Source organism: Suncus etruscus, chromosome 7 (genome assembly GCF_024139225.1).
Source record: "Suncus etruscus isolate mSunEtr1 chromosome 7, mSunEtr1.pri.cur, whole genome shotgun sequence".
Classification (NCBI taxonomy): domain Eukaryota; kingdom Metazoa; phylum Chordata; class Mammalia; order Eulipotyphla; family Soricidae; genus Suncus; species Suncus etruscus.
The window spans coordinates 125089250-125103270 of NC_064854.1; the positions used below are offsets into that span (position 1 = coordinate 125089250).

The window sequence follows — 14021 nt, forward strand, 5'->3', positions numbered from 1 at the left end:
AAGGAAGGAAGGAAGGAAGGAAGGAAGGAAGGAAGGAAGGAAGGAAGGAAGGAAGGAAGGAAGGAAGGAAGGAAGGAAGGAAGGAAGGAAGGAAGGAAGGAAGGAAGGAAAGAAGGAAGGAAGGAGGAAGGAAGGAAGGAAGGAAGGAGGAAGGAAGGAAGGAAGGAAGGATGGAAGGAAGGAAGAAAGGAAGGGAGGGAGGGAAGGAGGGAGAGAGGGAGGGAAAGAGGGAGGGAGGAGGAAGGAAGGAGGAAGGAAGGAAAGAAGGAAGGAAGGGAAGGATGGAGGGAGGGAGGAAGGGAGGGAGGTAAGGAAGGATGGAAGAAAGGAAGAAAGGAAGGATGGAAGGAAGGAAGAAAGGAAGGGAAGGAGGGAGGGAAGGAGGGAGGGAAGGAGGGAGGGAGGAGGAAGGAAGGAGGAAGGAAGGAAAGAAGGAAGGAAGGAGGGAAGGAAGGAAGGAGCGAGGGAGGGAGGGGGGAGGAAGAAAGGAAGAAGGAAGGAAAGAAGAAAGGAAAGAAGGAAGGAGAGAAGAAGGAAGGAAGGAAGGAAGGAAGGAAGGAAGGAAGGAAGGAAGTAAGGAAGGAAGGAAGGAAGGAAGGAGGGACGGAGGAGGGAGAGAGAAAGGAAACCACAAGTAAGCAAGCCTCGCCTTGCTGAGATTAAGGCATTCACTCAGGTGTCAGAGTTTCTCAGTGAGCACTGTAGGACCAATTTCACAATAAGGCTGTTGGTAGCAAGTCCCACATAGACACACAGACATACACACATGAACTCACACATGCCCATACATTCACACACACACACACACAACACACACACACACACACACAGAAAGAGAGTTACCTGGTCACACATTGTCGACATTAAGGCAGTTCATTCTCCCCAACGCTCTGTGCTGTCTCTGTCTCTCCTCTTGTCTTGCTTTCCTCTCTCAGCTTCAGAGTTTGGTAGTCTGCTGGGGTAAGAGATCCTCTGTGGTCACTCTGGGCAGACTATGACCTGTGACCTATGGCCTGTGACCTATGACCTGTGACCCCCAGGTGCAGATGTTCCTTAAGGACACCTGGATCAGCACGCTCAAGGTGGCCATGCGCAGCAGCCTGCGTGACATGAGCAAGGGCTGGTACAACCTGTACGAGACCAACTGGGAGGTGTACCTCATGTCGAAGCTGCGCAAGCTGAATGAGCTCATCAAGTACATGTTGCAGGACACGCTGCGCTTCCTGGTTCAGGACTCGCTCAGCAGCTTCTCCCAGTTCATCAGCGACGCCTGCTACAGCGTGCTCGACTGCCCCGATAACATGGTCTGGGGCGAGGACTTAATCAATAGCCCCTACAGGTGTCTCCAGTGCACCCCACCTTTCTCCCCAGAAGGCTCCTCCATGGGGAGGCGGGAGACAGGGAAGCCAGGTTTGGGGGCCGGGCCTGTCACACTGCCAGGTCCCAGGCTGCCAGAGATGTCTGTGCCCTGCTCTGCACTCCACACAGGCTGATGGCTGGAGGTGACATTTCTCCTGGTGACCTTCAATCTTTTAATCAGTCCTGAGTTACTGTGTGGTACAAATCATCCTGACTTGGGTCAGAGTGATAGCACAGAGGTAGGGTGTTGGCCTTGCATGCAGTCAGCCTGGGATGGACCTGGGTTTGACCCCCACCATCCCATATAGTCCCCCATATAGCCTGCCAGGAGCAATTTCTGAGTGCAGAACCAGGAGTAATCCTGAGTGCCGCTGGGTGTGGCCCAAAAATAAAAACAAATAAGCAAAAAAAAAAAAGAAGGAAGGAAGGAAGGAAGGAAGGAAGGAAGGAAGGAAGGAAGGAAGGAAGGAGGGAAGGAAGGAAGGAAGGAAGGAGGGAAGGAGGAAGGAAGGAAGGGAGGGAGGGAGGGTGGAAGGGAAGAAGGGAGGGAGGAGGGAAGGAAGGAAGGAAGACGGAAGGAAGGAAGGAAGGAGGAAGGAAGGAAGGAAGGAAGGAAGGAAGGAGGAAGGAAGGAAGGAGGGAGGGAGGGAGGGAGGAAGGAAGGAAGGAAGGAAGGAGGAAGGAGGGAGGGAGGAAGGAAGGAGGGAGAGAGGGAGGGAGGAAGGAAGGAAGGAAGGAAGGAAGGAAGGAAGGAAGGAAGGAAGGAAGGAAGGAAGGAAGGAAGAAAGGAAGGAAGGAAGGAAGGAAGGAAGGAGGGAGGGAGGGAGGGAGGGAGGAGGGAGGGAGGGGGGAGGGAGGGAGGGAGGGGGGAGGGAGGGAGGGAGGGAGGGAGGGAAGGAGGAAGGAAGGAAGGAAGGAAGGAAGGAAGGAAGGAAGGAAGGAAGGAAGGAAGGAAGGAAGGAAGGAAGGGAGGGAGGGAGGAGGGAGGGAGGGAGGGAGGGAGGGAGGGAGGGAAGAATTACCCAGACTCTAAAAATGTCCCAAACTTTGTAAATCTGCAACGAGAGAGAATTGTTTAAAAATGTGTTGCTGAGGCCAGAAAAATGGTGCAGCAGTAAGGCATTTGCCTTCCAGGAGGCTGACCCAGGATGGACCACAGTTTAATCCCAGTGTCCCATATGGTCCTCCAAGCCAGGAGCGATTTCTGAGTGTATAGCCAGGAGTCACCCCTGAGTGTCACTGGGTGTGAGCCCTCCCCACAAATTTGGTGCTTTCTAAAAAAAAAAAGGTCTTTAACAAGGCAAGGCTACACAGTGCCTCCTGGAACTGTGGTCAGGGGCAGGTCATTTCAGGTGGAATCTGTGACTCTCGGAGGGACTCAATGATCTCACTCACACGACAAAGGGGAATCTTGATTTTGGGTATCAGAAAGCAGAAGCAAGGTCAGACAGAAACATTTTTCTGGTATGGGGTGTGTGGCTGGTGCCTAGAAGCCAGGATCTGTCTGTCCTGGAGCTGTGACCCTTTAAAGGAGATGTCCTGTCTTCTGGGGCTATGTCCAGAGATGAGAGTGGTTGGCACTTCAGAGTACTGGGCTCCAGATGTGAGGGCTTCTGGCAGGTAGTCTGTGCCCCTGGAAAATGTAGGGTGGCAATGTGCAAGGTCTGCTGACCTCAGGATGGCATCTGGTCACTTTCTCTTGTTTTTTTGTGGGTCAGGACAGGTTCAGGGAACAGGTTTATCTGCCCTGAGTCTTTTCACCCTGGTAACTTGGGTGTGTCTGGGAGGAGGGTCAAGGTTAGTCTCATGCCCACATGGCATGGCTGGAGAGCCTTATTGCTGGCAGAGAATGTTGGGGCCTCTTTGAGCTTTGCCCCCAGTCAACTTGGCCTCTGCCCTTGCAGGCCACGTAAGAACCCCCTCTTCATCGTGGACCTGGTGCTAGACTCTACTGGGGTGCACTACAGCACCCCGCTGGAGCAGTTTGAGACCTCTTTGCTAAATCTCTTTGACAAGGGCATCCTGGCCACGCATGCGGTGCCCCATCTGGAGAAGGTAGGCCTCGGAGGAGGGGAGCTGTGTAGCCACTAAATTCCAGCCCTTCCTGGTCTACCTCTTGCCTGACTGCTGTGCCTCGGCCTTGCATTCCTGAGGAATCACAAGTGCAAACTGGGCCTTGGCGAAGTCCAGCCTTAGCCACACTGTGACCCTGCCCTTAACTTCGCCCCACAGCTAGTGATGGAGGACATCTTCATCAGTGGCAACCCCTTGCTGGAGTCCGTGGGACTCCACGAGCCTCTGGTGGAGGAGTTCCGGGCCACCATAGCCAACGCCATTCGCAAGGCCATGATCCCGCTGCAGGCCTACGCCAAGGAGTACCAGAAGTACCTGGAGCTGAACAACACCGACATCCAGACCTTCCTCAAGTGTGTGCCTGTCCTCTCAAGTGTGTGTGCTGGTGTGCATGCATGTATGTAGGTGCAATGTGTGTGTGTGTGTGTTTTCACGTGTGTGAGTGTCCCCTCACCTCCCTCTGTCCCTGGGAGGTGTCCGTTGCCTGCAGGGCCTTCCAGTCGAAAAACCTGTCTGCTGAGGTGGTTCGGGAGGTGGTGGTCACCCATCTGCAGGAGAAAGAGATCCTGGACAGCTCACTGCCCAGCAGCCTTGTGATCGGGCCCTTCTACATCAATGTGGACAACGTCAAGCAGAGCCTGTCCAGGAAGCGCAAGACCCTGGCCACCTCCCTGCTCGACATCCTGGCTAAGAACCTGCACCTGGAGGTGGAGAGTGTAGGTGACCGCAGGACCTCGAGAATTCCCTGCATCTTTGGGGGTGTCTGCAGATATCTATTCCGGTGGGTGGACCACATGGCTGCAGGTTGCTGTCTGAGTAAGGCCCCAGGAGCAGGGTCGCTGTTTCTGGTCCTCCACTTGCAGATATTTGGTACCCTCTGAGGAAGGACAGCCTGTAGATTCAGCCAGGAGTGGAGGGTGGGTGAGCACAGGATGAGCATGAGGAGTCCTCATGCAACAGTTTTTTTGTTTTGTTTTGTTTTGTTTTTTTTGGTTTTTGGGTCACACCCGGCGGTGCTCAGGGGTTACTCCTGGCTGTCTGCTCAGAAATAGCTCCTGGCAGGCACGGGGGACCATATGGGACACCAGGATTCGAACCAACCACCTTTGGTCCTGGATCGGCTGCTTGCAAGGCAAACGCCGCTGTGCTATTTCTCCGGGCCCTCATGCAACAGTTGTACGGGGACTGAAATGTATGGGGCCGCCTGTACTCACTCCACTGTGAGGTCTTAACTCCCCTGGAGCTGCCTAGGAGCCCCCCTTGCTGGCAGATGCTGCAGGATGCAATGGAAGAAGTAGCTATGGGGTTAGTGGGGGCAAAGGGGTCCAAGGTCCAAGGATAAGTGGACCTCAGGGACAGCAGGAGAGGCCTCCCAGAATCCTCCCTTCTCCCTTCACCAACAGATCTGCGAGAATTTCCGCAGCATCAGCCGCAAGATCTACGATAAGCCCAACAGCATCGAGGAGCTGGCTGAACTTCGTGATTGGATGAAGGGCATCCCCGAGAAGTTGGTGGGGCTGGAGGTAAGGTCATTTGGGGAAATGAGTTGGGAAGCAGGGACAAGTGGCCGGGAGCCTGGTGGAGCTAGAGATCAGCTGGGCTCTAGGTGTTTAAGGGGATAGAGGTCTGAATGGGGCTGCTTGCTCCTTGGGAGATGGGAACTTGGGCACAGGCAACAACCTGGAGATGAGGAAACAAGGGGCTAGAGAGGAGCTAAGTGGGGTTCTGGGACCCAGGAAGCTGGGGACATGATGGAGAGGTGAAGCTGTGCTCTTTGCATGCTGCAGGCATGGGCTAGATAGGAGTTTGGAGGTGGGCAGCCATAGCACTTGAGTATCTGAGCCCCACACCCTCTCTCTAGAGGAGACCAGCCTCTCCTTAGCACCCCACCCTCCAGGTGCCCAGTCCCAATGGGCCCCCTGTCCTGCCATCTGCCCTTGCAGGAGCGTATTGTGAAGGTCATGGATGACTACCAAGTCTTGGATGAATTCTTCTATAGCCTGAGCATGGATGACTTCAATGACAAGTGAGAGGCACTAAGTCCTGCCACAGATGGGTGTGGTGGTTGCGGGTCCATACAGTTAGACATGGGTTGTGCATATCACATCACCTGTCTAGGTGCTGGGCCAGGGTCAGCTGGCCACGGGGGCAGCAGGATATCACTGGGACCCCTTGTACTTGGGGTTCTGCCGCACCCTCCCGGTCTCTGTTCTCTCTCCTGTTGTTGGCTTGACACATCCTGTCTCTCTCAGGCCTAGGGTACCCCTGCTCATAACTGGGACACTCAGGAGTGCCCAGAAAATCAAAGCCCAGTTAAGGGGGGGACAGCCTGAGGATGGCATTTTGCCCCCAGATCAAGAGCCTTGAGGGAAATGGTTCGAGGTTGGAATTGTCTTACCAAGACCCCCAGAAGCCTCTTGCCCACCCTACCTCATAGACTAGGAGTGCCTCTGGACATTGAGACCTAGGGAATGGGGATAGTGGGCCTCCCCGTAGTGTTGGCAGCCTCAGGGCAACCTTAGAATACCAAAGAGCACCCAGGTCAGTGGGTGGTGGTGGTAGTGACTAAAAGTGGTCACTGTGTCTTCTGGAGGACGCCCCTCCTTATCCTAGGACATAAGAAGGGGACTCAGAGCCACTCATCTCATTTCGGACGCCATCCCTTACAACCCTGTCACTCTATATGGCACATGGGGTGTGTCTCTTGCCCACAGCCCTTGGGGTTCTGCCACATCGAGAGGGATCAGCCAACTTCTCGATCACTTTATGGTCTCTGTACTTAATAGTGCCCTGGGATCACTCCTGGCAGGCTAGGGGAACCATAGGGGGTCCTAGGAATCAAACCTGGGGTGACTATGTACAAGGCAAGAGCCCTACTCACTATTGCTTCAGCTCCTCTTCACTCACTCTCACTGCCCACTTATCCCATCCTGGCTGACTCCACCCACTGTGCCCTCCTTCACCCTCGGTACCCTGCCTGTGACAGCAGTCTCTGTGATTTCTGCTGTGATCTTCATACTGCCCACCTCACCCCTATAGATGGGCCGCCAGCAACTGGCCTGCCAAGCTCCTTGCACAGATGGAGCTAGTGTATCAGCAACATGCGGAGGAAGAGGAGAAATTCCGCAAAATCCAGCTCATGGATCAGAACAACTTCCAGGAGAAGCTGGAAGGACTGCAGGTGAGGCCTGGTGCTCTGTGAGGACCTTCCCTCAGCTTCCTGTTGTGCCCATGGTCAGCCTGCCCAAAGGGGTGCGGGGTCTGATCACTGCAGATCAAAGACCCTTTGACCAGGGAGGCTAAGTGACCATGACTGTGACTGCTCGGAGACCTCAGACTCCCCGAGGTACGTGAAAGTCACATGAGCGCAGGCCTTTGACTGCTGGCTCCTGGGCACTCTGACAGCTGGTGGTGGCTGGCTTCTCCATGCATGTGGACATCACACGAGCCCATGAGATCGCCAATGAGGCGCGGCGGGTGAAGAAACAGCTGAAGGACTGCCAGCACCTGGCCATGCTCTACAATAACCGCGAGCGTATCTTCGGCCTGCCCATCACCAACGTAGGCCCCAGCCTGGGACTACAGGAAGTGTTGGGAATGTGGGCAACCATGGCAGAACCCAGGGCTTTCTGTCATTTGAAAGGCAGCACTGAGCAGGTTGCAGAGAGAGAAGCAAACAAGTCTCTGTCCTGCGGGGCTGATGGGAAGCAATAGGAGACCTGGGGGGCAGAACAAACCCAGACTCAGCCATGGAGACTAGGCCCAGGGCCCTTAGGCACGGGCTCCAGGATGGAGTGGGAGAGGACTTGACCCCTTGAAGGAGCAGCCTGTAGAGAAGGGGGTGGGCACCCCTCCCCACCCCCAGATTGCCCCCCCAGCTATTCTACCTTCGCAGTACGACAAGCTCTCCAGGATGGTGAAGGATTTCCAGCCCTATCTGGACCTCTGGACCACAGCCTCCGACTGGCTGCGTTGGTCTGAGAGCTGGATGAACGACCCCCTGTCGGCCATCGACTCCGAACAGCTGGAGAAGAATGTCATCGAGTCCTTCAAGACCATGCACAAGTGTGTGAAGCAATTCAAGGACATCACAGGTACACCCTGCACCCGCTGCTGCCAGCCCCCCTCACTCCCCCCAGTCATGCCACCCGCCTTGCTCACCTGCCCACATTGCCTACTCAGCCTGCCAGGAGGTGGCCCTGGACATCCGCTCGCGCATCGAGGAGTTCAAGCCGTACATCCCGCTGATCCAGGGGCTGCGGAACCCGGGTATGCGCAACCGCCATTGGGATGACTTGTCAAACGAGATCAACATCAATGTTAGGCCCAAGGCCAACCTGACCTTCTCCCGCTGCTTGGAGATGAACCTGCAGGACCACATCGAGAGCATCAGCAAGGTGGCTGAAGTGGCCGGCAAGGAGTATGCCATCGAGCAGGTGGGTAGTTAGCAACAGTGTGGGACTCACATGCTGCGTCTTTTGTTTTCGGGGGCTGAGCTCTGCACTCAGAAATCGCTCCTGGCAGGCTCAGGAGACCATATGGGATGCTAGGGATCGAACCTGGGTCTGTACTGGATCAGTTGTATCCAAGGCAAACACTCTACCACTGTGCTATCACTCTGGCCCCAGGCTCTCCCTTGTTAAGTGAAGACACTAGACCTCAGGAGTTTCTACAAGTAGCCGGAGAAGTGGAACAGGGAGTAGAGCTCCCAATGGCAACTCCATGCAGCCATTTCCCGAGGGCAGAGGTCAGCATTGGGTGTGGTACGCCCTGTGTGCGAGTCGAGCATCCGAAACAGATCAGGGAAACCAGGATAGAACATGGGAGGAACTTTTATTTTTTGGTTTTTGGTTTTTGGGTCACACCCGGCGGTGCTCAGGGCTTACTCCTGGCTATCTGCTCAGAAATAGCTCCTGGCAGGCATGGGGGACCAAATGGGCCGCCGGGATTTGAACCAATCACCTTAGGTCCTGGGTCAGCAAACATCGCTGTGCTATCTCTCCGGCCCCTTTCTTTTATTTTTATTTTTTATTTATTTATTTTTTGGAAGGAACTTTTTGTTTTTGTTTTGGGCCACACCCGGCGGTGCTCAGGGGTTACTCCTGGCTGTCTGCTCAGAAACAGCTCCTGGCAGGCACGGGGGACCATATGGGGAGGACCATATGGGACACCGGGATTCGAACCAACTACCTTTGGTCCTGGATCGGCTGCTTGCAAGGCAAACGCTGCTGTGCTATCTCTCCGGGCCCGGGAGGAACTTTTACTTTTTTTTTTAATTTTCTAATTATCTTTATTTAAACACCGTGATTACAAATATAACTGTAGTAGTATGATTACAGTCATGTAAAGAACACCCCCCTTCACCAGTGCAGGATTCCCACCACCAATTTCCCAGATCTACCTACTCCCCACCCCACCCACACCTGTACTTGAGACAGGCTTTCTTTTTCCCTCATTCATTCACATTGTTATGATAGTTTTCAGTGTCGTTATTTCTCTAACTGCACTTATTCTATGTGGTGAGCTTCATGTCATTAGCTGCACCTACATGGGAGGATGGGGGGAAGTAAGGGTTGTGACTGAGGCAGTAAAATATTAGAAATGAGCTTTGTAGGGCCGTATCAAGGTCCCAATACAAGATGGATATTATGGATATATAGAATATATGCACACAATACTATCAATATGAAAACAAAGAGAAAAAGTTTCCACTGACTGTCCCAACATAAACCAGTGCTAGAATAGCCTGCCCTCCTCCCAGAGCACATTCCCATTAGTGTAGGGAGAGATAGGGGGAAAGCCTGTTGACCCCTATAGAGTCCACCTACACCGGTGCCCAGGGAAAGACTGAAGTCCAGGGGACCAGCAAGAGCTGGTCTCCAGAATCAAGGAGGAAACAGGAAGCCAAATGTCTGCCTGCCCTCCTCCCCATGCACCTTCCCCCTGGAGTACAGAGGGAGGGGGGAACCTGAGGACCACTAAGAGTCCACCTGAACCCACTTCTGGCCATCTGAGCTGGCACCGGGAGGAACTTTTAACCAGACCAGAGGCACTTGCCAGAGTGGCCTGGGAAAAGGAGGATGGGCACAGGCTACTGCTGGTCAGCCAGCATATCGTTTAGTCTCTTCCTGGGACTCAACCTCCATGTTTCTCTTGTGCCAGGCCTTGGACAAAATGGAGAAGGAGTGGTCAACCATCCTGTTCAATGTGTTGCCCTACAAGGAGACGGAGACCTACATCCTCAAGAGCCCGGATGAAGCATCCCAGCTGCTAGATGACCACATTGTCATGACCCAGAGCATGTCTTTCTCGCCTTACAAGAAGCCTTTTGAGCAGCGTATCAACTCCTGGGAGAATAAGCTGAAGCTGACCCAGGTGGGCCTGCATCTCTCCTATTTAAGGAGCCTATCTCATAGGCAACTCCGTGTGCATGTCTGGGAGAGGTGCAGGGCCTGCCCAGGTCTCTCAACTCCTGGATCTCTGTCAACATTTCATCAGAACATCCAGCAGTTATAGGGGTTGTCCATGTTTGGGGCGGCACTCAGATCTCTGGCCCTGTGGATTCTGGGCAAGACAGCAAAAGAAGCACTTCAGTGCCCTCTCCCATCCTGTCCCGAGCCTCTCATTCCTGTCTCTTTAGTAGCTGGCATGGGTGAGTGGTACAGGACCTGGGCACAGCCCATCAATACAGCTGCCAGTTCAGAGACACAGTCCTAGGAGCAGGCCTGGAGTAGGCCTCCTACATTGAGGCTGTCAGCCCAGTCACCCTCCACTGAAGCCAGTGCTGTCACAGCCAGTCAGCAATATCTCTGAGTCTCCTTGCTTTGCTTACCCTGTCCCCTCTGCCTGAGGTTCCAGCCCCTTCTTCCACATCCTCCATAGCTGAGCACCAAGCCCCCTCAAAGATTCCCCCATGGTTGTCCTCAGGGGGTTCCTGTGGAGCACCTTGAGAGGTGCCTCTTACAGAATCTAGCACACAGGGTAGATAGACCCTCTTGCAGAATTCACTGTTGGGCAGTGGGGTCCCCAAGCAGGGAACTAATCCTGTACCCCTGTTTCTCCCATGGGATCAGGCACACACACACACACACACACACACACACACACACACACCATGAAGATGATGGATGAAATGGCTGAGTGAATGCATGAATGCATTTGCATTCGTATGCAAAGAAAAGTGTAAACAGGAAATATGGAGGCAGAGGAGGAAATTGTCTATTAAAGATGTCTTCCCGAGGTAGAGGGATAGCACAAAGCTAGGACATTTGCCTTGCACGCAGCCAACACTGGATGGATCCTGGTTTGACCTCCAGCATCCCATATGGTCCCTGAGCCTGCCAGGAACAAATTCTGAGTGCAAAGCCAGGAGTAATCCCCAAGTGCCACCAGGTGTGACCCAAACCCCCCAAAATAAAAAAAAAATAAACGAAGATGTCTTCCCCTTGGACAATGTCTCAGAGACTATTTTAGGGGCCTGGAGCTCAAGTCCCAATAAACCTGAGACATCCTCGTGCCACAGACTGAAGGAAGCAGCATCCTAGGAAAGAAGGAACCCACAGAATGGGACGATCTTCCTTGAGGAATCTTCCATACATACACAGGGCTCTTTGTGGCTTCATAGTTTATTTATTTATTTGTTTGTTTATTTTATTTATTTTTTGCCATACCCAGTGGTTCTCAGGGCTTACTCCTAGCTCTGTATTCAGGGTCCACTTTTATTTATTTTTTTATTTTTGGGCCACACTCAGTTATGCTCAGGGGTTACTCCTGGCTCTGCACTCAGAAATCACTCCTGACTTGGGGGACCATATAGGACACTGGGGGGTGGAGCCTCCATCCATCCTGGGTCAGCCATGTGCAAGGGAAACACTCTACCACTGCACCATCACTTCAACTCCTCAGGGTTCACTTTTTACAGAGCTCAAGGGACCACATATGATGCTGGGGATAGAACCCAGTTTGGATACATACATGGCTAACATCCCATCGGCTGTTCTATTGTTCTGACTCCAGGGTTTGGGTGTGACTTTGTCACAGGGGAAAAAGGGATCCTCGCTTTGTGGAAAGTTTGGGCATCCTGTGGAGAATTTGGAAGGCCTCTTGCAAGCACTTGCCTGTCCTAGCTGCCTCTCTGTTTCATGAGCATGGTGGCTGGCAGTGACACTTAGGGTCTACCCTAAGAATAGCAGCTCTGGTGCCCAAGCTCAGGCCCGAGGTAGAGGTCAATGTCGAGGTGGCGGGAGAGCGCAGGTCCCACTGAGACCACTGAACCCTGAAACTTTGTCCTCTGCCCAGGAGGTGCTGGAGGAGTGGCTGAACTGCCAGCGGTCCTGGCTCTACTTGGAGCCCATCTTCAGCTCTGAGGACATCAACCGGCAGCTGCCTGTGGAGAGCAAGCGCTACCAGACCATGGAGCGGATCTGGAGGAAGATCATGAAGAACGTCAATGAGAACCGAGAGGTGAGGTCCCACTTGGGGTGGGAGGGGCAGATGGGACCCCTGGGGGCTTCTAGTTTCTATCTCCCGAGAAACCATCAAGAAGACCTGAGGACCAGCTCACAGCTTGGGTCTGGACTGATGCGCTACTACATCTAGATGCTCCTTAGAAATGCTTCAGCTGGGCCCGGAGAGATAGCACAGCAGCGTCAAAAACAAACAAACAAAAAAAAGAAATGCTTCAGCTGTGTTCTTGGAAATTTGGAGTCCTAACTTCGTGAGGCCCTGATAGGCCTGAAACCAAATAAATGCCTTAGTTTTAAAAGGCTATATATATAAATATTATTATATTATTTTATTTTATATAATATAAATATAGTATATAAAGATAAAATATTTATATATTATATTGTACTTATTTATTTATTTTGGGGTTTTGGGTCATACCCAGCAGTGCTCGGGGATTAGTCCTGGTTCTATGCTCAGAAATGGCTTCTGGTAGGCTCAGGGGGCCACATGGGATGCCAGAAATCAAACCAGAGTCCGTCTTGGGTAGTTGCGTGCAAGGCAAATGCCCTACTGCTGTGCTATTACTCCAGCATCTATATATATTTATTTACTTATGTATACACACACACACACACACACACACACACACACACAGAGAGTTTTTCGACCCTACCCAGCAGTACCCACGAGCTACTTTTAGCTCTGTGCTCAGGACTTACTCCTGCTAATGGAAACCAAATGAGATGCTGGCGATTGAACCTGGGTCAGTGCTGTGCAAGGCAAGTGCCCTACCCATTGTACTATTGTTCCAAACCCCCTCCCAATTTTCAACAAAATATTTTATAAAACCAGAGGCTGATTTTCTGTATGCATGACAGGCATGACAGATGGCTCAGGAGCATTTGCCCACCTGCCATGCTTCCTTCCCAGACTCCTCTGAGAGGCTCTGGCTAGTGTGGGCACTCTCTGAACCCACCTGGCTGGCTCCCAGCTGGACCATGCTCACTTCCGGTTTATCCCTGGTCTGGCCTGGCCTGTGCAGGTGATCAATGTGTGTTCAGACCAGAGGCTGCTGGACAGCCTGCGGGACTGCAACAAGTTGCTGGACCTGGTCCAGAAGGGCCTCAGCGAGTACTTGGAGACCAAGCGAAGTGCCTTCCCCAGGTGAGATGCAGTGATGGCAGAGGGGTGGGCGATTACAAGACCCTAAGGGAATGAACCCACACTGGTTCCTCCCGGCAGATTCTACTTCCTGTCAGATGATGAACTTCTGGAGATCTTGTCCCAGACAAAGGACCCCACAGCTGTGCAGCCCCATCTGCGAAAGTGCTTCGAGAACATCAACCGGGTGAGTGACAGAGCACATGGGTGTCCTCAGGGAGGATGGTTCTTCTCCTACCCCCCAAGACCTTATAGCAGGACAAGATGGTAAGCATCTTGGTACTGGGAGATAGGCCCAAAAAGGCAAAACAACAACAACAACAACAACAAAATTACTGGGAGATAGGCCCAGGGTTCATGGGATACTCTCTGGAACTCTCTGGAATTCTCATCCCAGCTAAGGATGCCATGTCCTCCCTGTCTGCTGGGGCACTGCCTATATCAGGAAACCATGAGTGCCCCTGAGACTCTCCTCAGTCTCCCACATCTCCCAAGGCAGCCACCCTGGCCTGCACAGATAGAGGATAGGCAGGCGGGTGAACTGCCTCCACCTTCTGGTGGAAGGCCCCCAGGTGGAATAGTCCTTCATCCCCAAGTTCCCTCAGATCCAGCATTCTCCTGAAGGCACAGGCAGGGGCAGCCCTGGGGCCCTGGAGGACTGACTTGCCGGGCACCCCTGGGGTAACCCTGTTTGTGTGTTGGTAGAGGCCTTTGGATTGGTTCTCATATTGCTTTCTAATTAGATAGCTTTCAATTGTTCTTTTGGTTTTTCTGTTAAAAAGATGTTTCCCCATTGCCTCCTCATCTGGCCTTTTCCTCTCCCCTTGGGGGCGGGCCTTGTTCTTCCCAGTAAAGCAGGGGTCTCAAACTCAATTTACCTGGGGGCCACAGGAGGCAAAGTCGGGGAGATCCTTGAGTGCAAAGTCAGTAGTAAGCCTTGAATATTGGGGGGGGGGGGTGACCCAAACAACTAAAACAAA

General features: G+C 53.0%; 1 protein-coding gene across 1 annotated transcript in view; it reads left to right on the forward strand.

Moving 5' to 3' along the window:
- DNAH1 (dynein axonemal heavy chain 1) overlaps nucleotides 1–14021 on the forward strand; it is a 70634-nt gene that overhangs the window by 19549 nt on the left and 37064 nt on the right. The window contains 14 exon segments of the mRNA XM_049777712.1: nucleotides 1041–1339; nucleotides 3264–3414; nucleotides 3592–3785; nucleotides 3923–4148; nucleotides 4836–4955; nucleotides 5376–5458; nucleotides 6472–6613; nucleotides 6838–6993; nucleotides 7328–7526; nucleotides 7615–7868; nucleotides 9595–9807; nucleotides 11731–11895; nucleotides 12923–13044; nucleotides 13123–13228. Of these exon segments, the coding sequence (XP_049633669.1) occupies nucleotides 1041–1339; nucleotides 3264–3414; nucleotides 3592–3785; nucleotides 3923–4148; nucleotides 4836–4955; nucleotides 5376–5458; nucleotides 6472–6613; nucleotides 6838–6993; nucleotides 7328–7526; nucleotides 7615–7868; nucleotides 9595–9807; nucleotides 11731–11895; nucleotides 12923–13044; nucleotides 13123–13228 (2430 nt within the window).